The sequence below is a fragment of the Tachyglossus aculeatus genome, chromosome 16 (assembly GCF_015852505.1).
Source record: "Tachyglossus aculeatus isolate mTacAcu1 chromosome 16, mTacAcu1.pri, whole genome shotgun sequence".
Classification (NCBI taxonomy): domain Eukaryota; kingdom Metazoa; phylum Chordata; class Mammalia; order Monotremata; family Tachyglossidae; genus Tachyglossus; species Tachyglossus aculeatus.
The window spans coordinates 1,336,781-1,364,749 of record NC_052081.1 but is presented as its reverse complement, the minus strand read 5'-3'; the positions used below and the strand labels follow the sequence as shown (position 1 = coordinate 1,364,749).

The following is a 27,969-nucleotide window of genomic DNA, read 5'->3' as shown; positions in this document are numbered from 1 at the left end:
GTTCCTTTCATCATCATAATAATAATAATAATGGCATTTATTAAGCACTATGTGCAAAGCACTGTTCTAAGCGCTGGGGAGGTTACAAGGTGATCATGTTGTCCCACGGGGGGCTCACAGTGTTAATCCCCATTTTACAGATGAGGTAACTGAGGCCCAGAGAAGTTAAGTGACTTGCCCAAAGTCACACAGCTGACAATTGGCGGAGCCGGGATCCCCCCAGCTCCCTCTTCGCCTGTGTGGAGGGCAGCGGGAAAAGGTGGGTAGGAGAAACAGGGCTAATACTCCTGGGAAGGAATGCCTGCAGCTTCCTTTGGGTCAGTGGGGAGAAAGGAAGGAAGGAGAGCCAAAAGGGAGAGGGAAAGGGAGGAGAGAACATTTTCGCCTGAAACCAATCAATTGTATTTACTGGGTGCTTCCAGTGTGCACAACACTGTACTAATCGCTTGAAAAGAGCCCAGTTGCCATCTGAGCCCCGGGGCTGGCTCGGAAGGCCAGGAATAGAACAGGATAATGACTCCGACGGAAGGTCCCCGGGGCCTGGAAGCAGGAAGGCAAGACCACCCCAAAGCAGCTCGAGCGCTGCAGGCCCTGCCTCATTTGCCTGCTGTGCCCGGCCCCCACCCCAAGCTGGCCGGGCTGAGTATCTTGCAAGGCAATAATACAAATAAGAGTGGCACTTGTTAGGCGCATATTACATGCCAAGCACTGTACTGAGCGCTGGGGTAGATATAAGATAATCAGGTCCCACACGCTAAGTGGGAGACAAATAACACGCCCCAAGAATTTACTTCACTGTCCAATTAAACTAGGAAACGGTGTTGTTTGTGCATGCGTATCCAAGGAAAGAAAGCACCAAATGCTTGGTAGCGTAAAAGCCCCGAAGCATCCATTATTTATTACTATGTACAACTGCAAAAATAAATTTCCCCAGCTCAAGGCCACGGAGAGGTCCCGTCACCATGCCAGAGCCGGGGGAGTGTCCGGGGCCGCGTTTGACTTGGGCCTGGGAGACCCGTCCACCTGGGATCCTGGGATCGGTAGTGAGCCCCCGAGGGCCGGATCTTCCGCAACGCTGGAACGCAGTGGAGCGGGAGCCAGCTATGATGCAGGCGTCGGACCACGGGCCCACTCCAAGGCCATGGCAGCCGCTGGTCCGGGTCCGTGGTCCCCACGGCCGGACACTGGCTCCGCGCTCAGATGCCGTTCTCCACTAGCTCGCGGACCCCGTTTTCATCGATGATGAGGGGGGCCCGGAATTCCTTGCCCGCCACATAAGTTTCCAGGCCCTGGCGGGAGAGGGGAAAGAGACAACAGCTGTTAGGAGAGCAGCAGGGCCTAGTGGGAAGGGCAAAAGGACCCGGGTTCTAATCCTGACTCCGTCTTCGTCCCTTTCTCTGCCTGCCCTGCTGCGGCCCACCAGGTAGGGCGAGAAGAGCACAGCGCAGGCTGCGAGCCTCTCTTCCTCTAATCCCCCCTAGTACTACTACGCTGCTCAGCTTCCTCCCTAGAGAAACAACTGATGATGGCATTTGTTAAGCGTTTACTACATGTCAATCATATTTACTGAGCGCTTACTGTGTGCAGAGCACTGTACTAAGCGCTTGGGAAGTACAAGCTGGCAACATATAGAGACAGTCCCTACCCTACAGGGGGCTCACAGTCTAGAAGGGGGAGACAGAGAACAAAACCAAACATACTAACAAAATAGAATAGATAGGTACAAGTAAAATAAATAGAGTAATAAGTATGTAAAAACGTATATACATATATGTCAAGCGCTGTTCTAAGCAATGGGGGCAGATACAGGGTAGTCAGGTTGGACCCAGTCCCTATCCCACATGGGGCTCAGTCTTCATCCCCATTTTACGGATGAGGAACTGAAGCAGAGAAAAGTTAAGTGACTTGTCCAAGGTCACCCAGCCGACAAGCGGCAGAGCCAGGATTAAAACCAAGGCAGGGATCCAGCCTGTGCCCGAATGGAAGCTTATGGAGGGCTGGCCCACAGTGAGGCAGAGATGGAAGGATATCCCCATGCCACCCAGTTCTGAAAAAGGATCAAGCAATCAATAGCATTTCCTGAGCACTTACTATGTGCAGAGCACTAGACTAAATATTGGGGAGAGTACCATCACAGGTACCATCACCTGTATATATGCATATATGTTTGTACATATTTATTACTCTATTTATTTATTTATTTTACTTGTACATTATTCTATTTATTTTATTTTGTTAGTATGTTTGGTTTTGTTCTCTGTCTCCCCCTTTTAGACTGTGAGCCCACTGTTGGGTAGGGACTGTCTCTATATGTTGCCAATTTGCACTTCCCAAGCGCTTAGTACAGTGCTCTGCACACAGTAAGCGCTCAATAAATACGATTGATGATGATGATGATCACGTTAGTAGGCAAAAACCCAACGGGAGTCAAGTAGGGGCGATGCGCCATAAAATAATTTATAGACGGAAAGGAGGAAAAGGGGATGGTGACATGAGTTGGAAGAAATATGGTGGGTGACGCCAATAAAGAAATGCTACACTACGGGGCCACAAGACTAGTGGAAAGAGCCCAGGCCTGAGAGTCAGGGGACCTGGGTTCTAATCTCCGCTCTGCCACTTGCCTGCTGTGTGAGCTGGTAAGTCACTTAACCTCTCTTTGCCTCACTTTCCTCACCTGTAAAATGGGGCTGAGATACCCGTTCTCTCTCCCACTGAGACTGTGAGCCCCCCTCCCCCGTGCCTCACTTGAATGTTGCATCTACCCCAGCGCTTAGTACAGTGCCTGGCACCGGGTAAGTGCCAAAACGAATGCCACGAGGATGGTTATGATTACTGTGCGGGCGCGAGTACGCAAGTAGAGTGGAAGTCTGGAGGGTCGCTGCGGGGTGAGATGGGGAGAGGAAGTGGAAGTAAACCAACTGAGGGGTCCACTGAGCACTTGTGAATAAGCTGCCACTCGGTCTGCCCACCCTAAGATAGGATAGTTTCCCGGTGCCCTGGATTCTCCCGTTGCTTGTCCGAGGGTGGTGGTGGAATAAGAGCAGGGGGCTTCTGAGGGCAGCAGAGCAGGATCCATGTTCCGTGCCCAGGTCGCGGCAGCCGTAGGACTCCCAGACATCTGGGCCGTGAGCAGGTGGCGGTTTCCTCCCTCAACACCCTTCCTTCCCGACAGGCCCCTGCGTGGTGACATCTCCCTGCTCCAACCCCAACAAGGCGCCGGGATGTCAGCCGGGCCATCGCCCCTGCTAGGGCGGAAGCTCCCTGAGGGCAGGGAACGGGACTCTTGGCGCTGCATCTCCCGAGGGCCCGGCCCAGGTCCCCATCACCACTACCTCAGCTTGGAAGACTTACCTCTCCAGCGTATGAGATGAGTGGGGAGATTTCACACTGGATTGGCAGGTCATTGGCGTCCTTCAGGCTGAGAGAAGGGGTGGGGTGGGGAAAGAGAGAGAAAGAAAGACCGGATGAAGAGGCCATCCATCCCCTTGTCCGGTCAACTCCTGAGACAGGCCCCCGTGGCCACAAGCAGTGAAAAAGGGGAGGGTTCCCAGCCAACTTGGGTGGCGGTCCGCGGGCAGCGGGCTCCCGGCAGATTCCGCCATTCAAATGTGCTCCGTGTGCGTGACCCCACAACCGCAGGTGTGGCGAGATCCATGGCCCCGGGACGGAGCCACCGGACCCTCTCGGGCCGGTTCTGAGTGTCCCAGCCACACCGGGCCCGCCGTTCACACTGATCGTCCGCTGGCCGGGCTGAGGCAGGATCCCCTAGGTGGCTGGGGAGCCCCGCCCCAAGGTTTGCGGGGGTGACCCTTGACCGTGGGGTCAGTGGCCCCCAGCGAATCGTTCCCACTGTCTTGGGGGCCCGACCTTCCCGGGGCCACAGAATCTCTCCAAGCGGTAGCGCCACCTCCACCAACCAGGGAAGACCCACGAGCGGCCCACCCCACCCCAGCCTAGGGCCCCGGAGACCGTCTGGCCTCACAAGCAGCTGGGAGGGAACCGGGCCCGGGCAGGGGAGACCCAGCCTAGGGCAAGCTGGCGACTACCAATGGCAAGGATGTCGGTGAGCAGGGTTTCGTCCAGGCTCCCGCTCTCCCAGTGTGGGCCTGGGGAGTGCGGCCGGCCTGGCAGGGGAGGCAAGACCGGGCCCCGTGTGCCAGACCCTGAGAGGAACCCCGCCCCGGCTAGCCGGCCGCGGGCCAGGCCCCGAGCCGAAGCATGCTCCCCGGGCCGGCATGCACCCATCGTGTGTTAGTCCCAGTCCACCGGCACCTGACACCAGGAAGCAGTGCACTCCTCCACCGCGGCCCCACGGACCACCGCGGCACCCCCGGAGGGGCCGGGCGGACCACCGCTCATCCGCAACGCGTGTTAGTGCCTGGGAAGCGGAGCCCCGTCACCATGCACGGCGGCCCCCGGGGATATTTACTTGTGATTGGCATCGGCTGAGATGAACTCTGACCTTCCGCGGGTAGCACTGCTGAGTGGGAATGAAGAAGGGTTAATGGGGGCGAGGCCGGGCCAAGTGGAACCTGGACCCATACGGCTACCAACTCCGTTGTACTCTACTTTCCCAAGAGAAGCAGTGTGGTTTAATGGACGGAGCGCAAGCCTGGAAATCAGAAGGGAGTCGGAAAGCCTTCTAGACTGTGAGCCCGTTGTTGTGTAGGGACCATCTCTATATGTTGCCAACTTGTACTTCCCAAGTGCTTAGTACAGTGCTCTGCACACAGTAAGCGCTCAATAAATACGACTGCATGAATGAATGAATGAATGAAATCCCGGCTCCGGCACGCGCCTGGGTGACCATGGGCAAGTCACTTCACTTCTCTGTGCCTCGGTTACCTCATCTGTGAAATGGGGATTAAGAGTGAGAGCCTCTTGTAGGACAGGGACTGAGTCCAACATGATTAACTTGTATCCACTCCAGTGCTTAGAACAGTGCTTGCAGGTAGCAAGCACTTTAAAAAGTACCAGAATTATTAATATCTTACACACAGTAAGCGCTCAATAAATACGATTGAATGAATGAATGAATGAATGATTATCTGCTTAGTGCAGCAGTCTGCACACAGTAGGCACTCTATAAATACCACTGATTGACACTGACTAATTCGGGAGCTTTAAGAGTAAACAGGGCGGGGAGCAGAGGGGAGTTCATCCCAACGGTAACCAGGAGGTAGGCAAGAACCACCAGAACCGACAGGAGCGGGACACTCAGCCGGCAGTCGCTCAGGAGGCCCCGCGGGACCACCCGAGACCCTGGGTCCCGGCACCATCTCCTGCCTGGGATGCTCCGATGGGGATGGGGCCGGTTTGGCCTCGAGGGATTGGGGCGGGATCCGGCCGTGGTGACGAGAGAGCCCCAGCTCGAAGGGAACCACTGGGGTCTGGGGAGGTGACCGTGCTCCCAGAGAAGATCGCCAAGGTGGGTCTGGCCACACAGCTGCTAGTTTGGGGCTCCCATTGGTGGTGAGGCCACGTGAGGCCACCTTCGGCTTCAGGCGGGGTCTCAGCCCGTTCCCCGGGGGGTCGGCCGGATGGCCCTCGGGTGGCCAGAGGCCTGGAGGAGGGGGCGAGGGACCTCCAGAAGGGGCAGTGGCCGTCCCCAGCTATAGTCCGGCAGGGCCGGGGGACAGAACGGGCTCTGACCAAGCGAGGCAGCAAAAGGAATCCGACGAGGTGTGAACCGGCCATGAGCCCACTGTTGGGTAGGGACTTGTCTCTATATGTTGCCAACTTGTACTTCCCAAGCGCTTAGTACAGTGCTCTGCACACAGTAAGCGCTCAATAAATACGATTCATTGATTGAGAGCGTGATGCAACCCTCAGTGGGAACAAAAGAAGCAGTGTGGTCTAGTGGATGGAGCCCAGGCCTGAGACTCAAAAGAACCTACATTCTAATCCCGGCCCCCCAACCTGTCTGCTGTGTGACTTTGGAAAAGTCACTTCACTGGGCCTCAGTTACCTCATCTGTAAAATGAGGATTGAGACCGTAAGTCCCACGTGGGACAGGGACTGTGTCCAACCTGACGAGTTTGTATCCAGCCCAGCGCTTAGTTCAATGCCTGGCACATAGTAAGCGCTTAACAAATACCATAAAAATAAAAAGAAAGGCCAATTTTCCCTGAAGCCAATGAGAGAAAAAGTGTTGTTTCTTCGCTGTTGTCTCTGTGACGGTGGGCTTGCCCCAGTAGGTCCCAGGGGAGAAATCCCCTCGTGGAGTTGAGTGCCACCTACCCGGCCTCCTTCACATTTAGCTTCGCAGAGAGATCAGAGATCAACCCGGGAGAGGCTACGGTGGCCTGAGGGTGGTGGGTGGGTGGAGAGGCAGGAGAGGGAGAGGGGAATGGGAGAGGGGTGGCACTCACCGGGGGATGGCAGGCAGGCGGGAGCCATTCTCGTCGACGAAGTGTCCCCCAGCGTTGAGGACCCAGCAGTGATGCAGGGACATGAGGGCGTGCCGGGCCGTCGTGGGGTTGTCCTTTCCGTTCTGGCTTTCGGCGTTCTTCAGCGGGGAAAACTCGTCCTCCCGCAACACCTCGAATACCACGAATGTCCTGGAGTTTGGGGGGGCACCAAACATGATGCTGCGGCTCCTCATTCTCGCCGCTGCCTCCCTCACCTCCAAAATCCTTCCGACGACCCAAAAGAGCCGATGTGGATGCTTCCCAAACGTTGTTCGGGGAGAACAACAACTTTGGCATTTAACCAATGCTTCTTGGATGCCGGGACGTGTGCTGAGCTCTGGGATAGACCCACATTCATTCATTCATTCACTCGCATTTATTGAGCGCTTACTGTGTGCAGTACTGTGTGCACAGCACATCATCAGATCAGGCCTGACCCCTGTCCCAGGGATTTAATCTAATCTAAAAGCGGGGCTGAGGAACTTTGGGCAGGGAACATGTCTACCAACTCTGCTCTACTGTACGCTCCCAAGCGCTAAGTACAGCACTCCGTACATAGTAAGCGTTCAGTAAATCCCCTTGATTGATTGAGAGAGAGGCCTGCCACCTGACTAATCCGTCACGCTGTCACGGCCTTGACAGAGCCCCGGGCCCGCTGAGCATCCAGCGCTGGGCTGAGGGCCGGGGCCCGGCGAAGCACCTACTTGGCAAACTGAAAGATATCGAAGACGAATTTTTCCATCTTTATCCCATTCGGTTTGTCGGGCTTCACGGGCTGCCCCCGAGGGTCCACACACGGAATCTTCTTCTGGGCCACGTGGTGCTGCAGCTGGGGCTCGTGGATCCTGGAGGAGGAGGAGGAGGACCATGACGACCGAGCGGGGTCGGAGGGAGGTGAGAGGACAGAGTGCAGGGGGAGGAGAAGGTGCACAGATCCATCAGAAAGAGGCTCCAGAGTGATCGTAGCAATGGCTACCGGGCTGCAGGGGTCAACTGGTGGTCGGACGGAGATCGAGAGCTGCCGGCCCTCGGTACCAGGCCGCTGTTCCGCCCCATTTAGGGGAACCGGGCTGGCCCCTACACCGACCCCTCCCATCAGTCAGTGACTCCTGGCACCCCCCTGCCCAATGAGCCGGAGGGCACCCAGCAGCTGTTCCACCAGACAGCCAGGCTTCCCCGGGTGGACTCTTCCCTGCCAGTTGGGGGAACTGAGTCAAATCTCCACTCCAGGCAATCTCTGCCCCAGAGCCGTGATCGCTCCCACACTCACCTCTCCCGTCCTCGTCCCGCTCTGGGAAGGTGGAGGTTGGCCTAGTGGTTAGAGCCCAGGCCTGGGTTCTAAACCCAGCCCTTCCTCTTGTCTGCTGTGTGACCCTGGGGAAGTCATTTCACTTCTCTGGGCCTCGGTTCCCTCATCTTACAAATGGGGATTAAAGACTTTGAGTCCCACGTAGGATGGGGACTACGTCCAACCCATTTTGCTTATATCTACTCTAGGGCTTGGTACAGTGCCTGGCACATAGTAAGTGCTTATATACCATTCATTCATTCAATCGTATTTATTGAGTGCTTTCTGTGTGCAGAGCGCTGTACTAAGCGCTTGGGAAGTTCAAGTTGGCAACAATATAGAGAAGGTCCCTACCCAACAACAGGCTCACAGTCTATTATCTGTCTAGAGACAGGGACACTGGCTGGAGACTTACATGCCCTGCGCCCAGAGTTCTGCAAATAAGGGAGAGGCCGGCCCAGGCCGGCTCGGTGTCTTCCCGAGGTACCAAGCCCAGGGGCAGCCTGGAGAGCGCTAGAATAGACCTGGCATCGGGCTAGCTCACGGAAGGGGGACCCCGGCATCTCTCCGCCAGGCGGCTGGGTGGGAGACGGGACGGAGGGGGCCGGCGGTCCGTACCTGACCACGTCTCTGAGGAAGGGCACGGTGAAGAAGTGATTGGCAATGTTCCCCGAGTTGAAAAGCAACCGGCCATCCGCGCCGCGCCTCTGGGCCGTCCCCAGGGCGATCTCGCTGTACTCCACCACCTGGTATACGCCGTCCACTCTGCACACCACCCCGACCGGCTCCGTAGGGTTCGTCTTCTCCACCACCTGACCGACGGGGGTAGGGGGGAGGAGGAGTGGGGAGCGATGACCCCGGTCTGGATCAGAGCCCGGCCCCAGACTGCCAGGTGGTCCCTTCACCTCCCCTGCCGGGGTCTGGCCCCTGATCCCAAACCAGTCCCATCTGGCTGCTCCAGTCCGCCGAGGCACCCAGTGGGTTGCCCTCACTGCCCCAATCCCAGCGCTATCCGGAAATGGACCAATGCCTGACAGAATGCTCCAGACGCTGAGAGGAGCTACATCCTCACCACCCCAACCGCAGTCTAGGAAGAAATCATCACCCATGTGGAGATGCCTCAGTCCCCCGTCCTCATCTCCCACACCCACTGAGCCTCTAGCCCCAGACCCTCCTCGCAGCCGCGCTGCAGGACTCCAGTCTTGCCTGGTAGGGAGGAAGAGGGATGGCAAGAGGGGCGAAGGTGGTCCCAACGCTATTTCCTGAGCATCTACTGCGTCCAGTTTACTGTACTGAGCCCTTGGTATCCCAAGGGGGCAGGGAGAGGCCTCCCAAAGAACAGGGAGAGAGCGGAACACCAGGCAGTGGGGCAGGGAGGGAATGTCAAACTTGGCAATGGCTGGGAACAGGGTGGGAAGATTAGGAAAAGAAGGAAAAGAAGAGGAGAGGGATGGGCCAAGAAGACTTGAAAACACAAGAATCCCACACTTGTGTAATGTGCCTGGGCTCAAAGGATGGACCTCGGGTCCGGCACCCGGAGCTGGCATAACAGAACAGGTGACAAATGACTGGAGTTGGCATGCTGCACAGTCCCGAAGCCAGGCGGGTGGCAGAACTCCAGAAGCCACTGGGCCATTCTGGGGCTCTCCCTAGCCATCCCTTTCCGCCTTTCACTTTTCCTAACTCTTCCCGATGGCAACCTGTCCTTCACTGCCGTGGCTCCTGGAGAGGCTGAGAGGTTTCTACTCCTTCCGAGGCCCGTGGGTCCGGGAGGCGGGGGGCTGCTCTGGATGACCTCTGTGGCCCCGGCCCCGAGTGCTGGGATTCCGGCCCCAGAGCGGAGGAGACGGGGTGCGGGCCTCCAGGCCGTTACCTTGGCGCCACAGTCCGCTCCTTTCTGAACGCAGAAGCCGATGAACCGAGGGTCGGCTACTTTGACCAAAATATTGTCCACGCAGTAGACGTGGACGCTCCAGATGCCCCTCCGCTCCATGTCCTCCACGATATTCTGGGCAGCCAGGGCCCGGTACAGGCCACCATTCCCGTCTGTGGGGTGGATAAATGCCAGATGGTGAGCAGTCAGTATATTCATGTCTCCCTGTCTGGACTGTCAGTTCGTTGAAGGCAGGGAACGAATCTATGGATTCTGTTGTACTGTCCTCTCCCAAGTGCTTAGTAGAGTGCTCTGCACACAGTAGGCGCTCAATAAAGATGATCCATACCATCGGTTGTTGGATCGAATAACTGAGGGGCGAGGGTGTTGGTCTGGACAGCCATCGGCTAAGGGCCCAGCCTGTCTGCGTGGAGAGTTGGGGGAGAGGGATGCTGGAGGCCAAAGGGAAGAAACCTCCGGGGGTTAAGGTCAGTGGGAAGAATCCCGTCCTGCCGTCCGTCGTCCCTGGGGGCCACGCTCAGTGGCCCACCAAGGTCCAGAGGTCTCCCCAAACTGTCCCCAGACTAGGCTCCCACACAAACCTGGAGCCATGGACACTTTGCTCTTCTCCTCCAGGATGATTTTCCCATCGAAGCCCATGGCAGGCAGCATTCCCTGCTGGAAGAAGATCACGTTTTCCTTTTTCAGGCCAAAGTGTCTGTGCTTAGAGAAGAACTCCTGGGTGGATTCCATCGTCCGGCCACTGGTCATGATGTACCTGCCAGGACACAGGGAACTCAAGGGCTGGAACCAATCGGTCAGTCAACGGCAACTATCGGATCCCTACTCTGCGAAGGGCACGGAATGAAGCGCTTAGGAGAATACCATGCAACAGAGCTTGTAGAAGTGATCTCAGCCCACAAGGAGCTTACAGTCTACAGAGGGAGAGAGACGATCAAATCCATTACAGATGGGGGAAGTGGCAGAGAATAAGGACCTATATGAAAATGTTGTGATGCTGGGGATAGGGTGAATGTCAAGTGTGTAGGCGACACAGAGGGGAGGGTGGGGAGGGGAAATGAGGGCTTACTCAGGGAAGGCTCCTTGGAGGAGATGTGATTTTAGGAGGACTTTGAAGGTAATGGTCTGTCAGATATGAGGGGGTGGGAGTTCCAGTCGAGAGGGAGGATGCGGACGAGGGTGTCGGTGGTGAGTTAGATGAGATGGAGGTACACCTCGACCCGTGACCCCACCGCCCCCAGCCGCGGCCCCCATCCTCACCAAGGAATGGTACACTGGCGGCCGAGGCGCTCCTCCGCCAGGCGCTGCAGCTTCAGGATGCGTTCCGCTTGGATCTGGAAGAGGGTCTTGTGCGAAGGCAGCCCCACGTCGTACATCCCCTTGGGGTAGGCCACCCCGAGCCTCGTCCCCTGGCCCCCGGCGAGGAGGAGAACGGCGACTCTACTCTGGGAAATGTGCAGCAGGCCTGGGGGAGAAGCGCCAACGCTGAGGACCGGGGAACGCCGGTCCCACCCCGGAGGAGCCTCATTTCCTCACGGATGGACCCCGGCTGCTGTAACCGGCCATGGCAAATGGGCCGACGCGGGACTCGACCTCGCAGTTCTAAGACTGAAGGCTCACAGGGCCAAAAGGGGCTGGTGGGCCTGAGGTCTGGGGAGGTGGCCAGGTGGAGAGCAGGGGGAGAGGGCTAGGGGGTACCAGCTGTCAGAGGGGCCCATTTAGAGCAGCCTGCTGGTGGGCGGCTATGGCCGTCCCACCAGGGGCACAAGGCTGAGGCAAGTGAGAAAGGAGAGCCAGCAGGCACCGGAGACGGGAGCCCGGCTGATGCTGCTGTGGGCACCCCAGATGCCAAGCTGGAGAAACCCAATTGCCACCGGATTGGGCATTGCTCCTCCGGCTCCCCCTGCTCCTCCTTTCCCTCCCAGCCATGGGGCGAGAATGGGGTTTCCCCCGAAATAGGCCTGGCAGAGCCTGGCCCACGAGACCAGTGGAGGTCCGCTCAAGTGTACCGCTGGCTGGACTTCTAACAGGCCCTGCGGCAGAGGGACTCCCGGGATCGTCTGGGAGATGCCAAGGAGATGCACTTCCTGGGATGACAATTCCCAGCAGCCATGGGGAGCTCCCTACCTTCAAGGGGCAGCTTGACCCTCACCTGGAAGGGAGGCAGGGCCCAGAAGAGGGTCTGCGCCAGGTCCTGGTCTGCCCTCCCCCAGCCATGCCGGGCCCTGGGATTCCAGCCAGGACAGGGCCGGCCTTGCCCTCAGCTCTGAGCCCAGGCAGAATCCCGGCCCTTGGCTCTGGACCCCCAGAACGAGCCCCCCAGGTGGCAGAGTCCTCAGTGGCCTCACTTTGACCGCGGCAAAAATGCGGCCGTCTTTCCTGCAGACACCCATGGGTCGCAGAGAGACGGAGCGGCGGCCGGCTGTACAATGGGTCTGGCGAGCTCAAACACTTCCTGGATGACTTCCTGCTTGGCCCGCTGCCCCAAGCACAACTGTCCCAAGAGCTAAGGCCCCCTCCCCAGGCCTGGAGCAACGCAGCCTCCTCGTCAGCACCGAGCAGGCGGGACTCGCTGCAAAAGGGAGAGGGAGGGCAAGACTCCACCTGGTTTGAAGGAGGAAGAGGAGCAGGAGGAGGAAGAAGAGGTGGAGGATCCCTGGTTTTCTACTTACACACTGTGTGTTGTGCTGTATATCTGCCATTCATCCATGACGGTGACAGACAAATCCCCACTACTCAGGTGAGCTCCCCAAATCAAGCTCTTCCCCCGGAGCCCGATGCCAACCTCGGCGATCCTCGCCCATTCAGGGGACTACCTTACGAGCCGGGCAGCCGGCCCACCCGCCACTAGCCCTCCTGCTTAGAGACCGGGTTCCCTCAGGTCTCTCTACTGCATTCGTCCGAGCGTGTCCCCAATCTGGAGACCTGGATGTAGGAAGTGATGGGTGCGCACTGTGGACCACTCGAGGGGCCGGGACTCCCCTAGGCCCAACCTGCGGGCGTTCATCATGCCCACGTGCCCCCTTCACCCGGCACCCAGCCACCCCTCGCCTCCAGGGCACCGTACCTTCCCTCTCCCAAGCGTCCAGCTCCTCCCGATCCCGGCTGGTGCTGCCCAGGATGTCCCGGGGTACCGCTTCCATGCGGGCATCGTCCACCTTCCCCTGGCCCGCGGCCTGATCGGAACCGTCCATGGCTCTTCGGAAGAAGCCGTTGAGCTCCTCGAAGTCCATGGCCTCCAGCTCCCGGAACAGCTCCCGTCGCTGGGGCTCGGTCAGCTCCTCCCAGAATTGCAGCAGATGGTCCTGGCCGGCTCGGGACAGCCGGTTCCGGAGTTGTCCCGTGTCCATGGCCCCGAGGCACAGCCCACGCCTGGAAGGCGGACGAACAGAGAGAGGTCAGTGGCCCGGGGACCACCCCCACTCGAGACTGGGACCCCAGAAACTGTGCCCGGGCACTCGGGATGGTGCTCTGCCCATGGCAAACAGTCGGTAAATCCTATTGATAGATTCTCACTAAACTATACACCCAAGCGCTCAGTACAGTGTCCCGCACACACTAGATACTCAGGAAATTCCCTTGGTGATAATTCTATTTACTCACTCTGGCCCACAAGGAGGCAGAAAAATTTTCTATTTTTAATTCTACGTTCAAATGTCATCAGCGTGTCATTTCTAGCCAAGATGGAAGGTGGGGGGGGATATCAGGATGCCATAAAGTGTTGTCATTAACAGATTTCCATTTTTAGTTCGACCAGTCAGCTGACACTTGGATTGGCAGTTCCACAGGGCGAGCCTATGAATGTGGATGGTCCCAAAGTTAGCTCTGGTTTCCACGGGAACAAGCACTGGTCCACATGCCACCTCCTCCAACTAGTAGCTCTGTGGCTTATATGCCCATTCCTGTCCCATGTCTCTCCTTGGGGAGGCCATGGCTCAATTCAAGCTTCAGGGGGGTGTAGTAATCGTAGCAATTAATCATATTTATTGAGGGCTTAATAATAATAATAATAATAACAATGATTATTATTATTATTGTTGCTATAGTATTATGGTAGTTGTTAAACACTGGCTCTGTGCCAGGCACTCTACTAAGAACTGGGATAGATACAAGATAATCGGGCCGGACACAGTCCCTGTCCCACATGGGGTTCACAGTCTTAATTCCCTTTTTACAGATGAGAAACTGAGGCACAGAGAAGTGAAGTAACTTGCCCAAGGTCACAATGCAGACAAATGGCCTGTACTAAGCACTTGGGAGACACAATAAAACAAAGTTGGTAGGTACGTTCCCTGCCCAAAAGGAGCTTACGGTCTAGAGGGGGAGGTAAACATTAATAAAAATAAATACATTACGATACTTATATAAGTGTTGTGAGGCTGAGGGTGGAGTGAGTAAAGGGTACAAAGGTTAGCAGTGGTAGTATTTACTGAGCACCCCATGGGAGTACTGCACCGCACTAAGAAGCTGCCTAAACTGGTGGGAGTCTGAGGACCTAAGTTTGAATCCTGGCTAACATGCCTCTGCTGTGTGACCTTGGCCAAGTCACTTCACTTCTCTGTGGCTCAGTTTCCTCACAGTTCTCCCTATCCTCTAGACCCAACTGTGTCTGACCCAATTTTCTTGCGTTTATGCCAGTGCTTGGCACATAGCTAGCACTTAAAACACCACAGTGATTATTACGGCTGCACTGCACTATGTACTTGGGAAATACAAAACCAAGAGGGGTCAAAATCCCAGTGCAAATAAAGCTTCCATAGATGGAAGCAGAAGGAAGATTTACAAATACTTGATTGTGTAATTGACTAAACATACACACAAAAGCGCAGAGGTTGGGGTGTGGGTGAGAAACCAGTGCTACAGATGGTTGGTGGCTTTAGATTGTGAGCGCGCTGTTGGGGAGGGACTGTCTCTATATGTTGCCAACTTGTACTTCCCAAGCGCTTAGTACAGTGCTCTGCACACAGTAAGCGCTCAATAAATACGATCGATTGATGGATTGATTGGGTTAATACAACTTGGGGTTCTGGGGGCTGATCCGGGAGGGTTCGTTGGAGGTGGAGGGCTTTAAATGTTTGGAGGACTGCGGTCCGTCAATCAATCAATCAATCGTATTTATTGGGCGCTTACTGTGTGCAGAGCACTGTACTAAGCGTCAGGCTGCGGGAGGAAGGGAGTTCTGACTGGGGAGGAGGGCATGGAGTGAGGGGTCACAGAATCGAAAGCGCAGTGCAGTAAGAAGAAGGGAGTGGATGAATACTACTACTACTACTACTACTACTAATAATAATAATAATGGCATTTATTAAGCGCTTACTATGTGCAGAGCACTGTTCTAAGCGCTGGGGAATTTACAAGGTGATCAGGTTGTCCCACGTGGGGCTCACAGTCTTCATCCCCATTTTACAGATGAGGGAACCGAGGCCCAGAGAAGTTAAGTGACTTTGCCCTAAGTCACACAGCTGACAAGCGGTGGAGCCGGGATTTGAACCCATGACCTCTGACTCCAAAGCCCCGGCTTTTTCCACTGAGCCACGCTGCTTCTCTAGAAGAAAGCAGAAGACATAAGGTGGGAAGAGTTGAAGAAACTTGAAGCCGAGCAGGAGGAGTTTGGGCTCAACGCGGAGGAGTCGGCCGGTCAATGTTATTTATTGAGGGCTGACTGCGTTTGCAGCACCGTACTGAGGCTTGGCTTCCCTGACTTTGGGCGGCCGAGGAGGACAGGTCCCGAACTGGGAGTCCAGAGGGTCCCGGGGGCCCCTAATAATAATAATGATGGCATTTATTAAGCGTTTACTATGTGCAAAGCACTGTTCTAAGCGCTGGGGAGGTTACAAGGTGATCAGGTTGTCCCACAGGGGGCTCACAGTCTTCATCCCCATTTTACAGATGAGGGAACTGAGGCACAGAGAAGTTAAGTGACTTGCCCAAAGTCACACAGCTGACAATTGGCAGAGCCGGGATCTGAACCTGCGACCTCTGACTCCAAAGCCCGGGCTCTTTCCACTGAGCCACACTGCTTCTCCCCTGCCCCGTTAGCGTCTGGGAGAGGATCCCGTCACGCCAAACCAGCGCCGCTGCGGGCCGGCCAGATTGCCATCTCCCGCCTATGAATCACAACGGGCTTTGCATAAGTGTTAATAACAGTTCGGTTGTGAAAACGTTTCACGCTGCCTCCAGACACGAACTTGAAAACTGCGTAAGTGCCATGAATGTGGGTGAGTAATGGCTAACTCCTAATGGCGCCTTAGCTCCGCGGCCCGCCTTTCCGGCTGGTTGGCGAAAACCACGCTGTCCGTGCCCCGTCCCCTTCCCCGATGGTGCTCTGGAACCCCAGCAGGACCCACTTCCCCACAGCAGGCAATCAATCAATCAATCAATCATATGCAGAGCACTGTACTAAGCGCTTGGAAAGTCCAAGTTGGCAACATATAGAGACAGTCCCTACCCAACAGTGGGCTCACAGTCTAAAAGGCAAAAATCTTCCCCGGAGCCACTGCGGTGGTAGTCGTGGCGGAAGAGGGGACGGGCCCGTGCACCTTTTGGGACCTTTGTGCTGGATTAAGCCTTGGGTTCACAACAAAAGCAGGAAACCCCTTCCCCGTCCCCCAGAAGCTTCCACTCTAATGGGGAAGACAGTCCTCCGGGCTAAGCACAGAGATGCCAGGAGAAGGGACAGACACGAGACCTTAGTACGGTGCTTTGCCCACGGTAGGCGCTCAAAAAATACGACTGAATGAATGAGTTTTAGGCCAAGGAAGGGCTCGGAGAGGTGCAGGGGCTGGTAGAGGACGGAAGGCCATTTGTGGACGCACACTCTTAACGGGCGGGGGAAAGAGAGTGGAATAACCTCCCCCTCCTGTAGCTCCGCTCCTTAAACCCTGGCTCCCATCCACCCGGAACATACCAGCTCCGAGGCCATCAACGGTTAATCAGGAAAGGTGGCGGCTTCGGGATTGGGGCTGGGGAGAGAAGCAGGCCCTTCTGCCCTTCAACTCCGTCCCCCACCATCATCATCATCAATCGTATTTATTGAGCGCTTACTATGTGCAGAGCACTGTACAGAGCGCTTGGGAAGGACAAATTGACAACATATAGAGACAGTCCCTACCCTACCCACAGTCTAACAGGGGGAGACAGAGAACAAAAGCAAACATACTAACAAAATAAAATAAATAGAATAGATACGTACAAGTAAAATAAATAGAGTAATAAATATGTACAAACATATATACAGGTGCTGTGGGGAAGGGAAGGAGGTAAGATGGGGGGGGATGGAGAGGGGGACGAGGGGGAGAGGAAGGAAGGGGCTCAGTCTGGGAAGGCCACCACCCAACGCTACGGAAGGAGGACCCGGGGAATGAATGGCGGGTAGGGGATTCTGGTCGGAGAGCAAACCTATTTATTTATTTATTTATTTATTTTATTTGTACATATCTATTCTATTTATTTTCTTTTGTTAGTATGTTTGGTTTTGTTCTCTGTCTCCCCCTTTTAGACTGTGAGCCCACTGTTGGGTAGGGACTGTCTCTAGATGTTGCCAATTTGGACTTCCCAAGCGCTTAGTACAGTGCTCTGCACATAGTAAGCGCTCAATAAATACGATTGATGATGATGATGAGGGCAAGGCCGTCCGGGCCAGAGACGATGGGCACCGCCCGCCCTCCAAACGTCCTGCCGCCCTGCCGGATGAGGGCCGGGGGACTAGACTGGCCACTGGGCCAACGCCGCCACCGTCCCACTTGCCATCCTGACACCTTGGCGCAAGTTTGGCCTCCCAGTCCCGCTCTGTGGGAGGGGAGGGCTGGAGGAAAGTGCAGGGCGAGAAGAGCTCATTGTGGGCGGGGAATGTGTCTCTTTATTCATTAATTAATTAATTCATTCATTCAATCGTACTTATTGAGCGCTTACTGTGCACAGAGCACTGTACTAAGTGCTTGGGAAGTACAAGTTGGCAACAAATAGAGACGGTCCCTACCCACCAGTGGGCTCACAGTCTAGAAGGGGGAGACTGTGCAGAGCACTGTACTAAGCGCTTGGGAAGTACAAGTTGACAACAAATAGAGACGGTCCCTACCCACCAGTGGGCTCACAGTCTAGAATGGGGAGACTGTGCAGAGCACTGTACTAAGCGCTTGGGAAGTACAAGTCGGCAACAGAGACGGTCCCTACCCACCAGTGGGCTCACAGTCTAGAAGGGGGAGACTGTGCAGAGCACTGTACTAAGCGCTTGGGAAGTACAAGTCGGCAACAAATAGAGACGGTCCCTACCCAGCAGTGGGCTCATAGTCTAGAAGGGGGAGGCGGAAAACAAAACATATTAACAAAATAAAATAGAATAAATATGTACAAATAAAATAGAGTAATAAATATGTACAGGACTGTCTCTATATGTTGCCAATTTGTACTTCCCAAGCGCTTAGTACAGTGCTCTGCACATAGTAAGCGCTCAATAAATACGACTGATTGATTGATTGATATATACATATATATAGGTGCTGTGGGGAGGGGAAGGAGGTAAGGCGGGGGGATGAGGGGGAGAGGAAGGAGGGGGCTCAGTCTGAGAAGGCCTCTTTATTGTTGCAGGGGACTCTCCCAAGCGCTTAAGTACAGTGCTCTGCCCGCAGTAAGCGCTCAATAAATACAGCTGAATGAATGGAGTGGCCTCCCGATTTTCCTCCTGTGGACAACGTGGAAACGGCTTTGGAAGGTGGGGCCCGCCCCTGCCAGGTGGCACTACAGCTTGCCACCCTGGACTAATAAAAGGAGGTGCCCACCTTGCTGGGGCTTCTGGAGAGGAGAAGCCCGGGTGGGGCGGTGCCCCCCGGGTCCTGCGGCAGCTTCGGCCAGACTTGGGGGCACAGGGCTCCTTGGGGACCCCCTCCGAAACCCCCCAACTTTCCCTTTCTGCCCATCTGGGGCGGGAGATAACACACGTCAGCCCCTCTACAGACCCCTCTTTCTCTTCCTCGCCAACCCCCGCTTCTCACCTCAGACGGGCACACAGCACGACGTACCGGCTTCAGCCCGGGCCTGAGGGTCAGATGGCTATGGGTTCTAATCCTAGTGCTGCCACTTGTCTGCTGTGTGACCTTGGGGAAGTCACTTTAGTTCTCTGGGCCTCAATACCCTCCTCCGCCAAATAATAATAATAATGATGATGGCATTTATTCAGCGCTTACTATGTGCAAAGCACTGTTCTAAGCGCTGGGGGGATACAAGGTGATGAGGTTGTCCCACGTGGGGCTCACAGTCTTCGTCCCCATTTGACAGATGAGGGAACTGAGGCACAGAGAAGTGAAGTGACTTGCCCAAAGTCACACAGCTGACAAGTGGCGGGGCCGGGATTTGAACCCATGACCTCTGACTCCAAAGCCCGGGCTCTTTCCCACTGAGCCACGCTGGGGGTTGAGACTGTGAGCCCTACGTGGGCCAGGGACTACATCCAACCCGATTTGCTTGTTTCTACCCCAGCACTTAGTACAGTGCCTGGCACAAAGAAAGAGCTTAATGCCAACCCTATCTGGTTGCATCTACTCCAGCACTTAGTAGCGTCTTGCACATAAAAAGTGCTTAACACCAATCCTATTTGCTCATATCTACCCCGGCGCTTAATACAGTGCCTGGCACACAGAAAGAGCTTAACACTAACTCAATTTGCTCGCATCTACCCCAGCGCTTAGTACAGTGCCCAGCACACAAAAAGCGCTTAACACCAACCCAAGTTGCTTGTACGTACCCCAGCGCTTACTACAGTGCCTGAAACATAGAAAGCACTTAGCATCACCCCAATTTGCTCGCATCTACCCCAGCGACTGGCACATGGAAAGCACTTAACACCACTCCAATATGCTTGTATCTACCCTAGCGCTTAGTACAGTGCCCGGCACACAGAAAGATCTTAACACTAACCCAATTTGCTTGTCTCCACCCCATTGCTTAGTACAGTGCCCGGCACACAAAAGGGGCTTAACACCACCCCAATTTGCTTGCATCTACCCCAGCACTTAGTATAGTGTCTGGCACATAAAAAGCGCTTAAAACCACCCCAACTTGCTTGCATCTACCCCAGCACTCAGTACAGTATCCAGCACATAGTAAGCGTTTAACACCACCCCAATTTGCTTGCATCTACCCCAGCGCTCAGTACAGTGCCCGGCACATAGTAAGCATTTAACACCACCCTAATTTGCTTGCATCCACCCCAGCACTCAGTACAGTGCCCGGCACACAGAAAGATCTTAACACCACCCCAATTTGCTTGCATCTACCCCAGCGCTTAGTACAGTGCCCGGCACACAGAAAGAGCTTACCATCACCCCGATTTGCTTGCATCTACCCCAGCGCTTAGTGCAGTGCCCGGCACATAGTAAGCGCTTAACACCACCCCAATTTGCTTGTATCCACCCCAGCGCTTAGAACAGTGCCCGGCACATACTAAACGTTTAACACTAACACAATTTGTTTGCATCTACTACCCCAGCGCTCAGTACAGTACCCGGAACATAGTTCGCGCTTACCACCACCCCAATTTGCTTGCATCTACCCCAGTGCTCGGTACAGTGCCCGGCACATAGTAAGCGCTCAACACCAACCCAATTTGCTTGTATCTACCCCAGCACTCAGTACAGTGCCCGACACACAGGAAGATCTTAACACCAACCCAATCTGCTTGTATCTACCCCAGCGCTCGGTACAGTGCCTGGCACATAGTAAGCGCTTAACACCAACCCAATTTGCTTGCATCCACCCCAGCGCTTAGTACAGTGCCCGGCACACAGAAAGAGCTTATCACCACCCCAATTTGCTTGCATCTACCCCAGCGCTTAGTGCAGTGCCCGGCACATACTAAATATTTAACACCAACACAATTTGCTTGCATCTACCCCACTGCTCAGTACAGTGCCCGGCACATAGTAGGTGTTTAACACCACCCCACTTTGCTTGCATCTACCCCAGCGCTCAGTACAGTGCCCGGCACATAGTAAGCGTTTAACACCACCCCAATTTGCTTGCATCTACCCCGGCGCTCAGTACAGTGCCCGGCACATAGTTTAAGCGCTTAAGGAATGCCATATTAGACGCCCACCGGTGTGTCGGCAGCGTGTCCGGGTTCCCGCTTCCGTCTCCGGGCTCCTGCGGCGGTTGGGTCCGCTGGGCGGCCCTACATATAAATAAATATATATATATATTTATATATATATATATTTATATATGGAGCGTGGGCCGAGGAAGGCGGGGGACACCGCAGGGCCCGGCCGCCAGGGGGCGGGGCGGGGCACACGGCCCGGCCCCGCCCCCCGCGCGCGGACACGTCAGCGCCCCCAGCGCCCCAGGGGGCCCCCGCCCGTGGAGCTCGCGCGCCGACGTCACTGCCCCGCGGACCAATGGGGGCGGGCGCCCCGGCGCGAGACGGGACCCGCCCCTGCCGAGGCTCGCCCTGATTGGAGGGCGGGCCGGGTGACGTCAGCGCCCCGTCCTCACGTTGGCGACTCGAGCGGTTGGAGGGCGGCCACGCGGCCCTGTCCTTCAGGCGCATGCGCGGTCCGGCGGGCCTTGGGAATCAATCAATGGTATTTATTGAGCGCTTACTGTGTGCAGAGCACTGTACTAAGCGCTTGGGAAGTACAAGTTGGCAACATATAGAGACGGTCCCTACCCAACAGTGGGCTCACAGTCTAAAAGGGGGAGACAGAGAACAAAAACAAACATACTAACAAAATAAAATGACTAGATATGTACAAGATAGAGTAATACATGTATATAAACATATATACATATATACAGGTGCTGTGGGGAAGGGAAGGAGGTAAGATGGGGGGATGGAGAGGGGGACGAGGGGAGAGGAAGGAAGGGGCTCAGTCTGGGAAGGCCTCCTGGAGGAGGTGAGCTCTCAGTAGGGCCTTGAAGGGAGGAAGAGAGCTAGCTCGGCGGGTGGGCAGAGGGAGCAGGGCATTCCAGGCCCAGGGGAGGACGTGGGCCGGGGGTCGATGGTGGGACAGGCGAGAACGAGGTACAGTGAGGAGATTAGCGGCAGAGGAGCGGAGGGTGCGGGCTGGGCTGGAGAAGGAGAGAAGGGAGGTGAAGTAGGAGGGGGCGAGGGGATGGACAGCCTGGAAGCCCAGGGTGAGGAGTTTCTGCCTGACGCACAGATGGATTGGTAGCCACTGGAGATTTTGAGGAGGGGAGTAACATGCCCAGAGCGTTTCTGGACAAAGACAGTCCGGGCAGCAGCGTGAAGTATGGATTGAAGTGGGGAGAGGCACGAGGATGGGAGATCAGAGAGAAGGCTGATGCAGTAGTCTGATGCATCTGATGCAGTAGGCTGATGCACTACTACCACTAATAATCAATCAATCATATTTATTGAGCGCTTACTGTGTGCAGAGCACTGGACTAAGCGCTTGGGAAGTACAAGTCGGCAACACATAGAGACAGTCCCTACCCAACAGCGGGCTCACAGTCTACCACTAATAATAATGATGGCACTTGTTAAGCGTTTACTATGTGCTGGTCACTGTTCTAAGCGCTGGGGGGGATACAAGGTAATCAGGTTGTCCCACATGGCGCTCCCAGTCTTCACCCCATTTTCCAGATGAGGGAACTGAGGACCAGAGAAGTGACTTGCCTGAAGTCACACAGCTGACAAGTGGCGGGGCAGGGATTCGAACCCACGACCTCTGACTCCCAAGCCCAGGCTCTTTCCACTGAGGCACGCTGCGCCGCCTGATGTATCCTGCCCACAGATCCCCCTACCCTATGCTGCATCTTCCCCTCTGCTTGCTATTGCCAGTTATATCTGTTTTCTTCTGATGTGCCCGCCTGTCTCCCCCAAGAATAATAATGGCATTTATTAAGTGCTTACTATGTGCAAAGCACCGCGCTGGGGAGGTTACAAGGTGATCAGGTTGTCCCATGGGGGGCTCACAAGGTAGACTGTAAGCACCTGGAGGGTGGGAGGGGGTCCATATACTTTCCCAAGTGCTCAGTACTGTGCACCACTATATCGACTATATTGTTGTCCCTTATACTCAAAAAAAGGTGCCCCCAGAGATGAACTTCACCTATGGGGGTGCGTTCGACTGAAAAGGCCAACGAGAGACCCACAGTCCTGGCTCTTCTGTCAATCCAAATAGACACGGTAACACAGCAGGGTTAAGGGTCACTGGAGATCCAATCAATATTTCACGGAGGCAACACGGCCTCCTGCTGTTTGTGTGGAGAAGAAAATAAGATTAAAGGTGGGATTGTTATTGCAGAAGCCACATGAATGCAGCTGTCTACAGAGAACCTACTCCATAATCCCGGGTGGGCCATACAGCCGTCGGCTGTGATCATCATCATCATCATCATCATCAATCGTATTTATTGAGCGCTTACTATGTGCAGAGCACTGTACTAAGCGCTTGGGAAGTACAAATTGGCAACATATAGAGACAGTCCCTACCCAACAGTGGGCTCACAGTCTAAAAGGGGGAGACAGAGAACAAAACCAAAGATACTAACAAAATAAAATAAATAGAATAGATATGTACAAATAAAATAGAGTAATAAATATGTACAAACATATATACATATATACAGGTGCTGTGGGGAAGGGAAGGAGGTAAGATGTGATGTCTACTGTGATGTCTACAGTGCCACGGACTGGGCTTCAATCCACTCTGCCAGGGGAGGGCAGGTAGGGAGGGGGTGGCCCAGGAGAAGTTTGTGGCAGTAGTAATCAATCGATTTATTGAGTGCTTACTGTGCACAAGGCACTGTACTAAACGCTTGGGAGAGTATGATACAGTGGGTAGACAAAATATCTGTCCGAAAGGAGCTACCCAGGGAGACGGACATTACAATAAAATACAGAAAGGGGTAATAGAAGGGTAGAAGGATATGGATATGTGTGGATCCCAAAGCTGCAGTAGTAGTAGTAATAACTACTGATAGTAGAAAAGCAGCATGGCCTAATGGATAGACTATGGGCTCGGGAGTCAGTTGACCTGGGTTCTAATCCTGGCTCTGCCACTTGTCTGCTGTGTGACCTTGGGCAAGTCACTTCACTCCTCGGTGCCTCAGTTACCTCATCTGTAAAACAGGGAATAAGACAGCCCCACGTGGGACAGGGACCAACCTGATTACCTTGCATCTACCCCAGCGCTTAGAACAGTGTTTGGCACATAGCGTTTAAATATCACAATCATTATGTGGAACAGGTACTGTGTCCAACTCAATTATATTTCTAGACTGAGAGCCCACTGTTGGGTAGGGACTGTCTCTATATGTTGCCATCTTGTACTTCCCAAGCGCTTGGTACAGTGCTCAGCACACAGTAAGCGCTCAATAAATACGATTGATTGATTGATTATATTTACCCCAATGCTTAGCATAGGGCCTGACACATAGCACTTAAATACCATTATTATTATGTGCTGTGGGGCTGGGGTGAGTGCCAAGAGGACCAAAGCCGAGTGCACAGTCCCTGGTGAGGGGAGGAGACAGCAGGTAAGAGAAAGAGTAGCAACCTACTTCCTTGTCTGCAAGAAGACCAAACTGTGCCTCAGACACACTGCGCCCTGCCCCTGGGCGAGACCCAGCAGGATGTGAGATAAAGTCAGGCCAAACGGAGAACAAAATTTATAGCCTAGGAACATATGGCTGTTGAGAAATCGGGGAGGAGGACGAGGAGGATCGGCTGATAGCCGCCGCACCACCTATTTGCGACTGCAGCCACCCGCTGTAGCTTGGAATGGTGTCAAAATGTCTGCCTGGCACTGCCACGTGGCCAGAAAGCATCTGCGGGGCCACCACGGCGCGTGAGGTATCGGGTTCCCTGCCCCTGCCATTCCTCCCAAGGAAAGCATCCGGTCATCATCATCAATCGTATTTATTGAGCGCTTACCGTGTGCACAGCACTGTACTAAGCGCTTGGGAAGTACAAATTGGCAACATCTAGAGACAGTCCCTACCCAACAGTGGGCTCACAGTCTAAAACGGGGAGACAGAGAACAAAACCAAACATACTAACAAAATAAAATAAATAGAATAGATATGTACAAGTAAAATAAATAAATTTATTTAAGTCCGGTCTTTCCTGGCTGCAGCCAGGCTTAATGCTGGAGGTTGGGGTACCTCAGTCGTTCCAGCAATTCATCACTTGTATCGACTGAGCCCCTCCCGTGGGCAGAGCACTATACTGAGCGCTTGGAAGAGTTCAGAGTTAGACATGATCCCTGCCTTCAAAAGTTTACAGTCTGTTGGGTACTGAACACTTATGAAAGTGGCCTCAAAAGAAGCAGCACAGTCTAGTGGATAGAGCGAGTCTGGGAGTCAAAAGGACCTGGGTTCTACTCCAAGCTCCATCACTGCTCTCCTGGGTGACCTCAAACAAATCACTTAAACTTCCCTGGGCCTCAGTTACCTCATCTGTAAAATGAGGACTAAGACCGCGAGCCCCATTTGAGACACGGACTGTATCCAACCTGATTGGCTTTGTATCTACCCCAGAGCGTAGTACCGTGCCTGATAATTACTAAGTGCTTAACAAAAACCATTACAAGAAAAGTTTACAGTCTAAGGGGGAGGCAAATATTAAAGTAATTTATAGACGTAAGGAAGATAGGGACATGCAGATGAGCAAATGCTTACATGTAATTATGGTCAGGAGAGGTTATGGGTCAAGAGGTTGTAAGTGCTTAGGTGGCAAGGAAGACCTCAAGCGGCATTAGCAGGGCTATAAGCTGTCGGAGGATAGAAATGATAAGGGAAAGCCTCTTGGAAGAAGTGTTATTTCTGAAGAATTCTGAATAAGGGTTCCACCCCTATCTCTGCTTTCGAATCGCTGTGTCTCCTTGGACAGATTTAGTTGAGGTCTCTGGACCTCAGTTTCCTCATCTGTAAAACGGGGATAATCATCACTCCCATCAGGGTGTGTTCCTGAGCTACAGGTGTGCTTGGCATTTCCCAAGTTAGCCTGAGGGAAGCTCAGTCCTTGGGAGCAAAGATAAGTCCCCCACACAGCCACTCATACACATACTACTCACATATACAAACGTAATAATAATAATTGTGGTATTTGTTCAGCGCTTATGTGCCAAGCACTGTACTATGCACTGGGGTAGACAAAATAATCAGGACCCACATGGGCTCGCAGTCTAAGTAGGTGGGAGATATTAAATCCCCATTTTACAATTGAGGAAAAGGAGGTACAGGGATCTGGGGGAGGGGTCTCCCAAGTTTTTCACCAGGGAGAAGTTGGTGATCCCCCTTCCCGCTTCCCCGGGCCCAAAAGGAGCCGCGGGGACCCTAAGCCGACCGATGCGAGAAGCAGCACGGCTTGGTGGAGAGAGCACGGGACTGGGAGTCGGAAGGACTTGGATTCTAATCCCGGCTCTGCCACACGTCTTATGTGACCTTGGGCAAGTCACTTCACTTCTCTGTGCCTCAGCTACCTCACTGTGAACTGGGGATTAAGAGTGTGGGCCCCATGAGGGACAGGGACTGTGCCCCACCTGATGAAACTTGTATCTACCCCAGCTCTTAGAGCAGTGCTTGGCACGTAGTAAGCAATTAACAAGTACCATAACTATGATTATTAGGTGAGCGTTCTGGCTGTCCTCACTCTTGCCCCCGCCCCACACTCCTTTAGCCCAATTTGTGCCATCCTCCCTCGAAACCCACCAGAACCCAGCTCTTCCTGGCTTCCCAGACCCCCTCCTCCATCTTCTCCCCCTGGGCCACCTCAACACCCAGGCGCACACGGCCAACCACAGGTGAGGCCGCTCCGTCCACCTGGCCCAGCTATTCCCAGATTCCCGCTGAACCTGCCCGCCTCTCAAGAGGCCCCGAAGGGGAAAACGACCAGAGGCAGAAAGAGAACTGCTGGGGACAGGCCAGCAGGGTCAAGGTTTCCCCAGGGCCAGAGCTTAATAGGGAAAACTCACGACTATTACAGACACTTCCTCTGTGCGGATTCCTCCGGGATCTGTCCGGGGCCAGACTTCTATGGACACGGCGCTCGTTAAAGTCCGAGGCTTTCGGTTTCGCCAGCGAGAGTCACCCGATTCCTGTTTCCTATTGCGTCCTGCCATTCAAAGACCAAGGGAACACAAGACAATGAAAGGAGGCTTGCCCAGCCACACCCGATGGTGCCCTTTGGGTGACATTTTTGCACTCTCCTTCTCTCCCGGCAGCAATTTGGCAGTCAGACAGTCAATTGTATTTATTGAGTGCCTACTGTCCGCAGAGCACTGTACTAAGCGCTTGGGAAAGTACAACAGATATTCCCTACACATGACAAACTTACAGTCCAGAAGACAAGCTACCTAGTTCAATGCAGGGGTAGGGCTGCTTGCCAACCCTGTTGTACTGCTCTATGCCAAGCACTTAGTACAGTGCTCTGCCCACAACACGTGCCCAGTAAGGACCACCGATCGATTCGTGCTCGACTCCAGAGAGGACAGTGGAAAAAAGCAGTTGAAGCACAGGGCTGAGATTGGGTTTTTGGATTATCGGCTGCTCTCAGCTCCGCACATCCTCCCGGTCACCTCGGACGGCGGACACCTGGCCGTGCTGCCACCTGAGGGGGTGGCCTATGGCTAAGTGGAAGCCTTAATAGCAATCAATCCATCAATCAGTCAGTCAATTTGTTAAGCGCGTTTTGCAGAGCACTGTACTAAGTGCTTGGAAGAGCCCCATAAAATAGAGTTCATTCATTCATTCCATCGTATTGCGCGCTTACTGTGTGCAGAGCACTGTACTAAGCACTTGGAGAGTACAATTCAGCAACACGTTCAGAAACGAACAGGGGATGACACGTGAGGCATTGGGGTGGTGAGGGGTGGAGAGAGAGACTTAGTACAAGCCCTTAGTACAGTGCTCTGCACACAGTAAGCGCTCAATAAATACGACAATGCGTGAGAGAGACAACAGCCCCACCAACTTCTGCATTAGCACATAAGTGATGGGGTCAGTTGGGCAAGAACCATTAATCTAGGAAAATCGCATAGTTGCGTGATTTATTGAGCACTGGTAGGGTGGCCAACGCCCTGTACTCCGTGCTTGGGACACTGCAACTGAATTCCATCTAAGTAGGAATGAGCAAGGTCCCTTCAGGGCCCTGAAAAGCCAAACTTCCCTTTCCCCGAGGGGGGTCTGCTAGCTGGCCCCTGGCACATTTGAAGCCCGAGTTAGTCTAACGTGGTGTTGCAATAAACCACGGGAGCGTGGAGCCGGCAGAAGGCTCTTGGGAAAAGAAGAAAGTAGGCCCCATTCCCACACGGAATACCGTCCACGGGACCGGCAGAATCATCGGCTCGGAAGCCACGGCTCCTCGCCCTCCGCCCTCCACTTCACCTCAGGATGTTTCGATGGCTACAGCGCTGCCCCGT

The 27,969-nt window shown here is 54.3% G+C and overlaps 1 protein-coding gene across 5 annotated transcripts; it reads right to left on the bottom strand.

The window, feature by feature from the left end:
* Positions 1 to 872: 872 nt before the first annotated feature.
* On the bottom strand, positions 873 to 26,639 carry UAP1 (UDP-N-acetylglucosamine pyrophosphorylase 1). 5 transcript variants are annotated; one of them, XM_038758374.1, is made up of 11 exons: positions 26,524 to 26,639; positions 12,660 to 12,964; positions 10,853 to 11,057; positions 10,174 to 10,349; positions 9,572 to 9,744; positions 8,317 to 8,510; positions 7,115 to 7,255; positions 6,372 to 6,560; positions 4,430 to 4,480; positions 3,352 to 3,418; positions 1,197 to 1,289 (listed from the first exon to the last, which is right to left on the bottom strand). In XM_038758374.1, exons 2-11 carry the CDS (start codon positions 12,940 to 12,942, stop codon positions 1,197 to 1,199), a joined length of 1,572 nt encoding a protein of 523 aa, XP_038614302.1. In that variant the 5' UTR covers positions 12,943 to 12,964; positions 26,524 to 26,639. The 5 variants fall into 5 exon arrangements, with proteins under 5 accessions (XP_038614303.1, XP_038614302.1, XP_038614301.1 ...); XM_038758373.1 differs by lacking the exon at positions 26,524 to 26,639 and adding an exon at positions 20,682 to 20,757; XM_038758375.1 differs by lacking the exon at positions 26,524 to 26,639 and having other exon boundaries at positions 873 to 1,289; positions 12,660 to 12,942.
* Between the last annotated feature and the right edge of the window lie 1,330 nt (positions 26,640 to 27,969).

What these genes read in the sequence shown, in the direction of transcription:
- UAP1 (XM_038758374.1), bottom strand. Translation starts at nt 12,942, where the DNA reads ATGGACACGGGACAACTCCGGAACCGGCTGTCCCGAGCCGGCCAGGAC. An exon ending in GGACGCTTGGGAGAGGGAAG is followed by an intron (nt 11,058 to 12,659) that starts GTACGGTGCCCT and finishes CTTCTCCCCCAG; the next exon opens with GCCTGCTGCACATTTCCCAG. An exon ending in GATATCTTTCAGTTTGCCAA is followed by an intron (nt 6,561 to 7,114) that starts GTAGGTGCTTCG and finishes CCCAAACTCCAG; the next exon opens with GACATTCGTGGTATTCGAGG.